Source organism: Balaenoptera musculus, chromosome 3 (genome assembly GCF_009873245.2).
Source record: "Balaenoptera musculus isolate JJ_BM4_2016_0621 chromosome 3, mBalMus1.pri.v3, whole genome shotgun sequence".
Lineage (NCBI taxonomy): Eukaryota > Metazoa > Chordata > Mammalia > Artiodactyla > Balaenopteridae > Balaenoptera > Balaenoptera musculus.
The window spans coordinates 143,119,281-143,133,252 of record NC_045787.1 but is presented as its reverse complement, the minus strand read 5'-3'; the positions used below and the strand labels follow the sequence as shown (position 1 = coordinate 143,133,252).

The window sequence follows — 13,972 nt, the reverse complement described above, 5'->3', positions numbered from 1 at the left end:
AAAGTAAGTCAGAAAGAGAAAGACAAATACCATATATCACTTATATGCGGAATCTAAAATATGATACAAGTTAACTTATTTATGAAACAGAAACAGACTCATAGATGTAGAAAACAAACTTATGGTTACCAAAGGGAAAAGATGGGTGGGAAGGGATAAATTAGGAGTTTGGGATTAACATATACACACTACTACATATAAAATAGATAAACAAGGACCTAGTGTAGAGCACAGGGAATTATATTCAGTATCTTTTTTTTTTTTTTTTGGCTGCACCACGTGGCATGCGGGATGTTAGTTCCCTGACCAGGGATTGAACCCACACCCCCTGCAGTGGAAGTGTGGAGTCTTAACCACTGGACCACCAGGGAAGTCCCTCAATATCTTGTAATAAACCATAGTAGAAAAGAATATGAAAAAGTATATATATATATATATATATATATATATAAAACTGAATCACTTGGTGTACACAGGAAACTAACATAACACTGTAAATCAACTATACTTCAATAAAATAAATAAATAAATAGGAGTGCTTTAAGGTTGAGCACCGGATAAAGGGGGCCTGCACAGAGAGGAAAGGGAGCCATCTCTCCATAGCAACTTGGGCGGGAGGAGGGTTCCACCCTCCCATTCACTAGTCAGAAAGCCTTCCCGGGCGGGGCTGGGTAGAAGATCTTGCTGATGGGGTCTAGTTCCTGTGTCCTACCCCTCAGTAGGCACGTGACTTCTGGCCCACTGCTGCCCTTCCCAGCCTCAGCCCCAACACCATCCAAAGGTCCAGGGCTGCCTTTCTTACGAAGGCCCTGTCACACTTGTGAACCCCTCAGAGTTTGTGGTCACAAACTCCAAGCCTTACCCTAACCACGCATGTCACAAAAGGGGCTGTCGGCCTACCCCCGAGCGGTCGTTAAGTGGAAAAGCATAGAAAAGCACAGCACCTGTCAAGTAGCCGCCACGTGCCTCACACGGCTCTCAGGTTCTCTCACTGAATCCTAACATTCCTAGAAAACATTTCCCCCAGTTTACAGAAGAGGAAATTAAAGAAGATTCACTCGTCTCATCATTCTGCAGGGGTGGCTCTGTTCTGGACACTGCGGCCCCGCACTGAACAAGACAAACACAGGCTTGTTCTTGTGGAGCGTACATTCTCGTGTGGGGGAAAAGATAATAAGCAAACAGAAAATAATCCCAGATACTGGTTAAACGCTATATAGAAAACAAAACAGGATGATTCGATTGAGGGACACAGAGGAACAGTTATAGAGAAAAGGAGACTCCAGATAGAGGGAACAACAGCCTGTGCAAAGGCCCTGAGGCATGAAGGAGCTTGACTTATTCAAGGAAGAGAAAGGAGGTCAGAATGGGATGGGGAAGGAGACAGGCAGGAGAGCAGGCCAGGGCTGGACTGTGTCAGGTAACAGAGGTGGTGATAAGGACTGGAAATTGTAACTGCAATGGGATGACGGTAGAGGTCTTTAATCAGGGAAGTGACACAATCTAAGTTCTGCCTGTTGTGGGAACAATGAACAATGGGGGCCACGTTTAAAGAGGTTTAGAGAGGCTAAATAAGCAGCTCAAGGTTTCACTGCCATTAGTAACTTGCATTCAACACCAAGGTTTGTTTCCCCAGTGTCACATTTTATATACTGTAGTATAACACTATACTGGAATCTCATATCTGACAAAGGGGGAGCTCCCACTATCTCTGTCATCCCAGGCTTGCTTCCTGCACCAGTCAAGTGAGGATAACTGCTCCTGGTTCTATGGTGACAATTCAACAGCATAGATGGAAACACACTTTGTATTCATCTGGCAGCATTCAACAAACAAAGAGTATGACATTATAAGCAAGGAAAGCCAGTATGGAGAAAAGGGAACCCTCCTACACTGTTGGTGGGAATGTAAATTGGTACAGCCACTATGGAAAACAGTATGGAGGTTCCTCAAAAAACTTAAACTAGAGTTGCCACATGGTCGAGCAATCCCACTCCTGGGCATATATCCAGAGAAAATTCTAATTTGAAAAGATACGTGCAGTACTTCCCTGGTGGCTCAGTGGTTAAGAATCTGCCTGCCAATGCAAGGGACACGGGTTTGATCCCTGGTCCGGGAAGATCCCACATGCCACGGAGCAACTAAGCCCATGCGCCACAACTACTGAGCCTGCACCCTAGAGCCCACGAGCCACAACTACTGAAGCCAGCGCACCTAGAGCCCACGCTCCTCAACAAAAGAAGCCACCACAATGAGAAGCCCGCGCACAGCAAAGAAGAGTAGCCCCGCTTGCAGCAACTAGAGAAAGCCCGTGCACAGCCACGAAGACCCAACGCAGCCAAAAATAAAATATTAATTAATTAATTTTAAAAAAAAGAAATGAACAGAAAAGACACATGCACCCCAATGTTCACAGCAGCACTGTTTTTGTATTTGTGTGGAAATATGTATGGAAATATGTTAATATAAATGTTTCAGACATTATATGAAATTTCTAAAAATCTTGTATTTGTATGGAAATATGTATGGAAATATGTTAATATAAATGTTTCAGACATTACATGAAATTTCTAAAAATCTTATATGTTCTGGTATAATGTTATAAGTAATAATCCTAGTTATTACTTTAAAATGTATATCTCAGAAATAACTAATTTTCTTGTCAACTGCATTATTATGAACTTTCATCAAATCTTTAACCGTGGTCATTTTTAAGTCTTTTGTCATTTACAGACAGTTCTGGGTGTACTCTGATGCTTTTGCAAATATGTTCCTATAAAAGGGTTTCATCTTCAAGAAATTCATGGAAAAGACTCTGACAAGTACAGGTTTCTGGTAACTGACTGTACTGCTGAACTGAATGAGTAAGCATTTTCAGAACTCTAATGAAAAACTGATGAACTCATAAAAGTGCTAACAAAAGATCAAGATAAAAAAAAAATCAATTACATGGGACTGGGTGAACTGATGAGGATGAGTATAATTTTTGTGACTTTCTGTCTGAATTAAAAAAAAAAAAATCCCACAAGGACTCAGAGGCAAAGAATATACAAATCAATTTTCACTGCAAAGTAAAGGAGCTGTTACAGTGGAGGATTGCTGGACTGAATGTCAATATTATGACATAGTATGAGTGTGTTTCATGTTTGGTAATTGCAATCATTGTTGCTTTTGTTGTGGTCATCCACGTACAATGCTTGGTGTCAGTCTATTTATCTCTTGTAAAAATAAAATACAGTGCGTGTGTGTGAAAAAATAAAAAAATAAATAAAAAAAAAAAAAAAAAAAAAAAAGAAGCCACCACAATGAGAAGCCCGTGCACAGCAAAGAAGAGTAGCCCCGGGCTTCCCTGGTGGCGCAGTGGTTGAGAGTCTGCCTGCCAATGCAGGGGACGCGGGTTCGCGCCCTGGTCTGGGAGGATCCCACATGCCGCGGAGCGACTGGGCCCGTGAGCCACAACTGCTGAGCCTGCGCGTCTGGAGCCTGTGCCCCGCAACGGGAGAGGCCGTGACGGTGAAAGGCCTGCACACCGCGATGAAGAGTGGCCCCGCTTGCCGCAACTGGAGAAAGCCCTCGCACAGAAACAAAGACCCAACACAGCCAAAAATAAATAAATAAATAAATAAAATGCTGCCTTAACTCCAAAAAAAAAAAAAAAAACTTTAAAAAAAAAATAAAAAAAAGAGTAGCCCCACTTGCAGCAACTAGAGAAAGCCCGTGCACAGCCACGAAGACCCAACGCAGCCAAAAATAAAATATTAATTAATTAATTAATTAAAAAAAAAAGAAATGAACAGAAAAGACACATGCACCCCAATGTTCACAGCAGCACTGTTTACAATAGCCAAGACAAGGAAGCAACCTAAATGTCCATCAGCAGATGAATGGATGAAGAAGATGTGATATATATACAATGGAATACTACTTGGCCATAAAAAGGAATGAAGTAATGTCACTTGCAGCAACATGGATGAACCTAGAGATTATAATACTAAATGAAATAAGTCAGAAAGAGAAAGACAAATACCATATGATATCACTTATAATTGGAATCTAAAATATGATACAAATGAACTTATTTACAAAACAGAAACAGACTCAGAGACACAGAGAACAAACTTATGGTTACCAAAGGGGGAAGAGGGTGGGGAAAGGATAAATTAGGAGTTTGGAATTAGCAGATGCAAACTATTACCTATAGCGTGGATTAACAAGGTCCTACCGTATAGCACAAGGAACTATATTCAATATCTTGTAACAAACCATAACAGAAAAGAATATGAAAAAGAAGATGTATATGTATGTATAACTGAATCACTTTGCTGTACACCAGAAACTAACACAACATTGTAAATCAACTATACCTCAATTAAAAAAAAAAAGAAACCCAGGATTTACCCTACTAAGACCAGCTTCAAGTCACAGGTGACCCCGAGTATCAACCCGAGTGAGTTTTCTATCTCTAACCTGTAAAACCTGGACAAACCCGTCCTCCTTCAAGGTAGGCAGCCCAACAGTGAACTAACACGGAATTATGGCATGGGTGAGGCACAATTAACGGGGAACTGCCTGCCCTGCTCCTTTGAGTGGCTGGAGGAGAAATTAGAACAATCTTGCTTATATACAAAAGGTTGAGGGTCCTCAGGTAGTTGAGCTGGTTGAGTTTATACTGCTCTCAGAAATCCTTCCTGCTAGAAAGGACCAATGAGGTCAAAGCCATTCCTCCTAAGCTATGAGCAGAACTGACAACCACTCGAGCCTACAATGAACAAGGAAGCCCAATTTCCACAGCAGGCCTCACTAATTTATTTAGCCACCACCTCCAAAGGAGGACCAAGACCTTACTGCCTGGTCCACCATCCCACTGCCCCAGCTTTTTAATTGAACCACCAAGACCTGGATTTCTTCTCCAGATGCCTACAATGTGCTTGCACCTTGGGTCATTCTGTTCTGGGAAGAAGACCAAGGGAAGCAGAGGAAAGCCACAGCCCGGACAAGCAATGCAAGACGGAGATAGACTAGGTACAGGAAAAAAGAAAAAATAACTTTACTAGAAGACAGCTACCCCCTAATGAGGAAAAAACCCTGAATACCTGGTGACTTTTTAAGCAGAACTCCATAGACATTGGGTGCAAATGCACTGGATATGAGACCTGTTTGTGCAGGGAGCCAGGTAACCCACTAAGAAGACCTCTCCCTCCCTGTACTGGGTTGAATGGTGTCCCCCCAGAATTCATGTCTACCCAGAACCTAAAAATGTGGTCTTATTTGGAAATAGGGTCTTTTCAGATGTAATCAGTTAAATTAAGATGAGGTCACACTGGATTAAAGTAGCCCCTATTCCAATGACAGGTGTCCTTATAAGGAGAGAAAATAGATACAGATAGAACACCATGTGACAACAGAGACAGAGATGGGAGTGATGCCTCACGAGCCAAGGAAAGCCAAGGAGTAGCAAGGCCTTGCCAACATCTTGATTTTGGACTTCTAGCCTCCAGAACTGTGAGAGAGCATATTTTTATTGCTTAAGTCCCCAGGTTTATGGTACTTTGTCCCAGCAGCCCTAGGAAACCAATACTCACCTTTATTTCACACCTGTTCCTCAAACCACCCTTCCCAGTCTCAGCCCAGGGGCAGGAGACAAGACACACAGGCCACGTCTCTAACCCACCTGGACTCTTCCACCTCCCCGGAGCCCATCAGCACTTCTCCCTTTGAGGTGAGGGGAAAGCAGAGATCACATTTCAGCTGCCTCCACCTTCTGCCACCAGCGGCAAACTGGCAGGGGAGTGTTTGTTGTCTCCCCACATTCTCTTAGTTTTGTAGTCTCTCCTTTATTTATTTATTTAATTATTATTTTTTAACATCTTTATCGGAGTATAATTGCTTTACAATGGTGTGTTAGTTTCTGCTGTATAACAAAGTGAATCAGCTATACATATACATATATCCCCATATCCCCTCCCTCTTGCGTCTCCCTCCCGCCCTCCCTATCCCACCCCTCTAGGTGGTCACAAAGCACCGAGCTGATCTCTCTGTGCTATTTGGCTGCTTCCCACTAGCTAGCTATTTTACATTTGGTAATGTATATATGTCGATGTTACTATCACTTCGCCCCAGCTTCCCCCTCCTCGCCATGTCCTCAAGCCCATTCTCTATGTCTGTGTCTTTATTCCCATCCTGCCCCTAGGTTCATCAGAACCATTTTTTCTTTTTTTTTTTTTAGATTCCATATATACGTGTTAGCATACAGTATTTGTTTTTCTCTTTCTGACTTACTTCACTCTGTATGACAGACTCTAGGTCCATCCACCTCACTACAAATAACTCAATTTCACTTCTTTTTATGGCTGAGTAATATTCCATCGTATATATATGCCACATCTTCTTTGTCCATTCATCTGTCGATTAGGTTGCTTCCAGGTCCTGGCTATTGTAAATAGTGCTGTGTAGCCTCTCCTTTAGTGTTTCTTAAATCTTATTCAGCCCCATCCTAGATATATTTGGGGTGGGGGCATTAACTACGTATGCCTTATACTATCATTTACCTAATTATTCTCTATGTAAAGTCACTACTTCTACTTAAATTTATTTTAAAAGGAACTCTTACATCATTACAATATATGGAAAATCAGCATCATTTAGCCTATGCAGAACTTGCTCGATACATATGTTTTTAAATTGCACATTAAAGTAAATACACGATAATTATTTTTTTTAAGTTCATTCATGTACCCTTTAAAATAATCTCGGGTGACAGTACTATGGGAAATACCACCTTAAGGGGTACAGTTTAGTTGTCTGAGAACTCTGGGCTCCTAAGCAGAAAAACCAATTTAAGCTCTCCAGTCTCGTTTCTCACCTCACGACTGTCCCAGGAGGAGGCTAAGAGCAGGGGGTAAGAAAAGCACCGGGAGTTCCTAGTTCCCACGCAGGGCGACCTGAGGATACGGAGTCGAGAGCGAAAGGGACTTTAAATACCCAGCCCTGCGAGTGACAAGGGCGGGGAGGGACTGACCTTCTCGCGCAGGGTGCAGTGGACGTCCGAGGCGACACGCCCTTCCCACCACGGCTCATCCATCATCGAGTCTACAGCGCCGCGATGCGAGGCTACCGGGCTCTCAGGGCGCACCCTGTGTGGACACGGGCAACTTCAGCGGCCACAGCGCGCCCCCCGGCATCCCATCCTCTCTCGTCCTCGGCCGGGGTCTCCGCCGGGCGCCCCCTCCTGTCCCGCTCAGCGGAGCTGGCGGTCGCCTCCCATCCCGGGAAGGTTGCAGTGCCCCCTCCCCTCTATTCGCGGGACCTGAGGCGACCTGGAGCTGTGCAACAACTTGCAGAATTTTTATCTTCCCTTTCGCAAAAGTTGCAGAGAAAGTTGCCGACTTCGCTAGCTCTCCAGAGGCCAGGGCTCCGGCAGCGGCCACCGGCTCGCCGTCCCCAACTCCTCCCCCGCCGCCCAGCCTTTGTCCTGCTCCCACATCCTGCCCTCCAGCCGGGACAAAACTCACGCATCCCTCTCCGGGCGTGGGGGGCTGCGGGCGCCGGGCCCCCCGGCCCAGGGCCGAGCTGGCTGTGCCCTGGGGTGCCTGCACGCGGATGGGCCCTAGCGCTGGGCGCTCCACGCTCTTGACTGCCGCCTCCGTAGCCCGGCTAGCCCCCGCCACCGCCGCGCCCCTGCGTACGCTCGGGTCCCGCCGCGGCTCGCAGCCTCGGGGCCGCCGGGGGCCTTCCTCCCTCGCCGGGGGAATTGGGGGCCGGGCCTCGCGCATGCGCCGCCGGCCCCCGCACCCCGCGGGGCGGGGGGCTGGGAACTGGAGTCTTTCTTTCGCCGGCGCTGCCTGCGTTTCCTGTCAGCCCTCCTCCCCCGCCTCGGTGGAAAGCTTCCTCTCACCTTCGCGTGGGCGCCGGGTGGCCTCCTGGGCACCCCGCGGACTCACGCGGGCAGCGCTGGGACCGCGGCGCTGAGACCGCGGCGCCACCTGCGCGCGCCACTCGTGAAAGGCGCGGGCAGGATGCCCCCCAGAAAGTTCTCTCTCCCGCGTGCGCTGTTCTAGCCAACCTTTCGTCGGTTCCACCTGGCTTTTTTTTTTTTTTTTTTTTTAACCGGCCCTGCAATGGGGAGGTGGATTTCCCAACGGACAGTTCCCACGAAAGCGCCGGAAAATCCGCTCTTGATTATCCACGAGTCCCTGATTCTAGAGGAGGCTCAGTAAATCAACGGATATTTTTTTGTGCTCCTGCAAAGTATAAATTCTACGCCTTACATTGGGAGAAAACCAGTCTTTTTGGAGGGTCCGCTGGATGGAAGGCATTGTCTTTTTAATTGAGTTGATTGTTTTCGGAAAGGCACGCCCTTTAATCAGCTCCTCTGATGGCACAGAAGATTGATTGGTTTTTGTGATTCTTTTGGACATTCACAGATCTGTTTCAAATCCAGCTAGCAACTGGGTGACTTTTGCCATGTTCCTCAGACTCTATAAGCTTGGAACCCTCATGCGTAAATTGGGAATAAAAATTGCACCAACCTGCTGGAGATATTGTATCATTAAATAAGATACTTCATATAAAGGGATAATCGCCATGCCAAGTATAAAACAAACAACAAATAGCTGCCACTAAAGAGCCTTTGGTTTCTGACTGGTACCCAAGTACCCACCTGGAAAAAAAAATTTTAAACCAGCTTTGATAAGCTTCAATAGGTGCTTAAAGAGAAGTTTTAATATAAAAAATAAAAAATAAATTTAAAAAACTACTGTGAAAGTGAAAAATATCTAAGAATAAACAATAAGTGCAGGCTCTGAATAAAGAAATTTTAAAGGTTAAACATAATAAGAAAGGCTTGAAGAAATAGAAATAGGTGAAAATATCAACTTTACTCAAATTAACTCAATAAAATTCTAACGATTGTGGGTAGATGGGGGTGGGGGAGGGATGACAACACTTTTTCTAACACTCAAATGGAGGAATATCTATGACAAAAGCTAAGATTTTTATAATTTAAAAATGGGGGATAGATCTATATATTGCCAAATCTTGAAACATATTGCAAGGGTATAATTCAAACAGTGGTGTTGACACAAGAATGGATAAGTATCAGTGGAATAATTGAAAGTTTAGAAACATATCCTACATACTTAAAAATTAACTGTGTGATAAATGTGGCATTTCACTTTTGAGGGGAAAAGGATAATTCTTCAATAAATTAATTGGGCAGGGGAAATTAGTTAATTTGGGGGAAAAAAGTAAAACTAGGGATTTATTTAAACCAGCATCAAAATAAATATAAGAACTTGTCAAATGACAAAACTAAAACAATTTAGTAATGAGTTTCATGTTCTTTATTTAAGGGAAAACAATTCATGAATGGGGAGACTGCAGTGACTCACAAGCGGTGGAACATTCTTCCCAAGGGATTTTGGGCAAAAGCGAGTTTTATAGAGCATTAGAAGGGGCAACGAGGAAACAGGGCATGACTGGCTAGGAGGTCCTGTTTTCTAGGGTAAGGTGAACCAGCTTTAGCTGAGTTGGAGGACTGTGATTGGTGTAGTTAGGTTTCCTAGACAGCGAGGTGTTTCCCATAAGTGCAGGCTGATTTAGGTTTAGATTTGTGATGTAGGCCAGGCCACTGGAGCAGCCTCCATTTGGTGGGTCCCAACATACAAATTAACTCTTTCAAACCCAAAGAACTACAAAGAAATATCAATACCCACCCCCTAAAGAAAAAAATCACGAGAACTAAAAGAAAACACAGGTTATTTCAGAGGAGAAGGCCTAGAGCTTAAGGCATAGGAAGAAACAAAAGGCCAGGATGAGTATATATATTTGAATAAATATGCAAGACTTAGACATCAAATATCACCAAAAAGGAAAATGACAAATTGGAGAAAATGTTTTTAACAAATGTGGTAAAGGTTGATCTTACTATATAGACCTCTTGTAAATCAATACATATTATAAAACGCTAATACCTGAAATGCAGAAAAGGATGAACAGGCATGCATGAAACAAGAAATTCAGGGACTTCCCTGGTGGTCCAGTGGTGAAGAATCCACCTTCCAATGCAGGGGACGCAGGTTTGATCCCTGGTCTGGGAACTAAGATCCCACATGGCACGGGGCAACTAAGCCTATGTGCCACAACTACTGAGCCCGAGCACCTCAACTAGAGAGCCAGTGTGTCGCCAACTACAGAGCCCACGCACTCTGGAGCTCCTACACCACAACTAGAGAGAAACCCACATGCCACGACAAAGATCCCACGTGCCTCAACTAAGACCCAACGCAGCCAAAACTAATAAATAAATATTTTTTAAAAAGAAAGAAGAAATTCAAATGGACAGTTATCATTTTTTAAATGCTCATACTAGTAAAGACATTAAACATGTTTTAGAAACAAGGTATATCTTTGTCAAGAATTTTTAAGAACACAATACACAGGATTGACAAATATACAGTGTTGGTGGGAATATAAATTAATACCATCTTCTGAAAGACAACACTACTCAAAAACCTTAAAAATGTATCATTGTATCCAACTATTCCACTTCTGGAAATTTATTCTAAAAAAATAAGCAGATGAGTACAGAGATTTCTTTACAAGGGGTTTCATCAACAAATGCTCTTTTATCATCATGAACTATTAGAACAGGGACTGGTTAAATAATAATTTGGCTCTTACCATTTTTTAAGAGAATGAATAATGACTTGAGAAAATTCACAAGACATTTGTTCACAAGACATTAAGTGAAAAAGGAGATTAAATTATGATCCCAATTGTATATTACATTCACACACACACACACACACACAAAAGAAACAAAAAAAATCTGTAAAAATATTAACTGTGTAATCAGAGTGATAGGATTATGGGTAATTCTAATTAACTTTTTATTCTAGTATATCTGAATTTTCTAAATTTTCTATAAGAAACATGCATTACTTTCACAATCAGGAAAAAAGAGTGAATGTTATTTTTAAGTAATCACACGATATATTTACTAGAGTGGCCTTCCATTGAACAACAATTCACAGTGTTGTTTTGTTTTTGGTTTTGTTTTGTTTTTTTCATAGCAGTATTATTTCTTTCTCAGCCTACACCAAAAGAGTACGGACCTTTATTATTCACTGATTTGGAGTCTTCTTTTCCTAAACTTCAGCTCTCAGGTATCTGGAGTTCTTATAGGTGAGAGGGAGACAGAATCTTGGGGCTTTTCTCCCAGGGTATTTTAAGAAGATACTAAACATCATTCGTATTCTGCAGTCCTTTTTGGATCATTCTCAGGAGTCTCTCGTTTTCCCAGTGTCTCTGAAAGATAAAAACATGTTGCACTGATGGTTTTGGTAGTGAGTCCTCTCCACAGGTAGAAATGATGTTGGTGCCCTTAGCAGAAGAAACTTCCTCTGGTGCACAGCAGGGGAACAACACAACTGGAATTACTTCTCCCACCCACTCCATCCCCAACTAAGCTAAGAAGTATCCATTCATTTATTCATTCATTCACTCAAAAACTAAAACTGTATCAAGTGCTTACTATGAGCCGACTACCACCCTCCCACTTCCAATCTCTTGAAGCTCACAAGTTCGGAACCAAACATTTAGAGCAAGGCCATCCTACCTCAAACTTTACCAGGTGTAAAATGAGAAAATATATTTTTTTTCTCTGACCTTTCCAATCTTCCTCAGAGGACAAATCAATCTAATATTATAAACTGCTCCCTTTAACTTCCCTTTGCCTTTTTTTCCCCCATAGGCTATAAGCTCTCACATTAAAAATATATATTTATGGTGAGATGAACGTGTTCTCATCCTGGTCCTAGGCCTTGTTCTCCTCCCCAAGGATAAGCAGCGCCTTGTGTTTCCTTCCAGAAGTGAGCCACGCACTTACCAACATGAGCACCCATGCCTTTCCCCCCTTTACACAAACGGCAGCATACGGAATGCATCCTTCTGCACCTTCTTTTTCCCTCTCGGTTGTTTCATGGCAGTGCCCGCAGAGCTGCACGGTTATCCCATAGTCCCATAGTATGGATCCATCATGATGTATGGAACCAGTCTTCTTTTGCTGGATACTTAGGTTGTTTCCAGCCTTTTGCTGCCACAACCACACTGCAGTGAATATCCTGGGTGGCAGGATGATCAGTGACATAAATTCTTCGGGCACTCAGCTTTACAGGTCCTAAGCTGAGGCAAAGACTTTGAGTAGTATTTCCTTAGGGTCTTAATGGTTTGCATTGCTCCATTCAGGACCAAAGGCATGAAGCCTGGCTCAGTTTATAGGGACAGAAGGAAGACCTCTGGGCTATAAACTATGAGACATAATCCTTGTTTACCACTTTGGTCTTTAACCAAAAACCAAGCCAACCCCTTTAAACTTTCTAGCTCTGTGCTCTACATAGTCTAAAGGACATTGGCCAAATTCTTTATGATCCTTGATTAGAAATTCTTGAGATATATTTCTACAGATTAGGTCTGAGACCCCAGCAGGAAGAATTTTAAAAAGCAGCATTTTGCAAGCAAAACTCAAAACCTAGGATTATTTATAAAGCTGGTCCATACTACTTTTTTCAATTAAAAAAATAGTATGAGGGGACTTCCCTGGTGGCTCACTGGTTAAGAATCCGTCTGCCAATGCAGGGGACACGGGTTTGAGCCCTGGTCCGGGAAGATCCCTCATGCCTTGCAGCAACTAAGCCCATGCGCCACAACTACTGAGCCTGTGCTCTAGAGCCTGTGAGCCACAACTATACTGAGCCCACGTGCCAAAAATACTGAAGCCTGTGCACCCTAGAGCCCAAGCGCCCCAACAAGAGAAGCCACCGCAATGAAAGCCCGCGCACCACAACAAACAGCAGCCCCCGCTCGCCGCAACTAGAGAAAGTCAGCGCGCAGCAATGAAGACCCAATGCAGCCAAAAATAAAATAAATAAATTTTAAAAAATAGTATGAGATCAAAAAGGCATAAAAGGAATAAGAAAAAAATAAATTTCCTTCTCACTGGGCCAGTTCCTGGGTTGAGTTGTACAGCCTCAAGCTCAGGAGGGCCTTGTGCTTGATTTTAATGTTCTACTGTCACCACCCTGAAATTCTTAAGAGTTTTGTCTTTGAACCCGTGTTCCGTAAACGAAGTGCAGGAGGACAGAGGAGCATGCTGCACATGAGCAGATGACATCCGTGACACAGGTGTCTGCTGTTCCTTGCTGCCCCATGAGCATGGAATTCTAGTGGACCTCCTAGGCCTGGGAGTTCAGTGAAATCCAAAGAAGTAGAAGGTAAGCGTGTTACCTCTATATCTGGGGGGCAGGAGGAACCGACAACCCTGAGAGGCTATACTTTCCACTGCGCTAGACTTGCTTTGAATGCAAAAAGAAGGTGTGACCATTTCCTAAAGGCTGCTGTAAACAAAATACCACAAACTGGGTGGTTTAAAACAACAGAAATTTATTCTCTCACAATTCTGGAGGCTAGAACTCTGAAATCAAGGTGTCAGTGGGGCTATGCTCCCTCTGAGACTCTGGGTAGAACCCTTCCTTGCCTCTTTGAGCTTCTGGTGGTGGCCGTCAGTCCATGGCTTGCGGCTGCATCGCTGCACTCTCTGCCCCTATCTTCACAACATTCTTATGAGGACAGTAGTCAGCCATCTAGGGTTAAGGGCTCACCCCACTCCAGTAGGATCTCATCTTAACTAACTATATCTGGAACGACCCTACGTCCAAATAAAATATTAGGACTTCAACATATCTGGGGGGGAGGACACAGTTCAACCCATAACAGAAGGCAATAACATTCTGAGAAATATGAATGACCCAGGAAGCCTATCATAGCCTTTCTTACTGGTGTTGCGTCCGTGTATTAAGCTACCATGTATCATGACACAGAAGGAAAGGAAAAGGTGGGGCAACCTGTCATTCCTTCTCCTTTCCTCTCTTCCCGGCTCATGAGTGAGCCAGAGGTAGAGAATATTGATAAGATG

General features: G+C 43.6%; 1 protein-coding gene across 2 annotated transcripts in view; it reads right to left on the bottom strand.

Annotated features, from left to right (window-relative positions):
• CCNJL (cyclin J like) overlaps positions 1-7,919 on the bottom strand; it is a 56,433-nt gene extending 48,514 nt beyond the window's left edge. The window contains exons 1-2 of one of the 2 annotated variants that reach the window (XM_036846723.1): positions 7,895-7,919; positions 7,019-7,133 (exon numbers count right to left, since the gene is read on the bottom strand). In XM_036846723.1, the coding sequence (XP_036702618.1) occupies positions 7,019-7,084 (66 nt within the window). In that variant the 5' untranslated portion in view covers positions 7,085-7,133; positions 7,895-7,919. Of the gene's footprint in view, positions 1-7,018; positions 7,134-7,511; positions 7,673-7,894 lie in introns of those variants that run through there. The other variant, XM_036846721.1, reaches the window with a different exon arrangement.
• Positions 7,920-13,972: the final 6,053 nt, after the last annotated feature.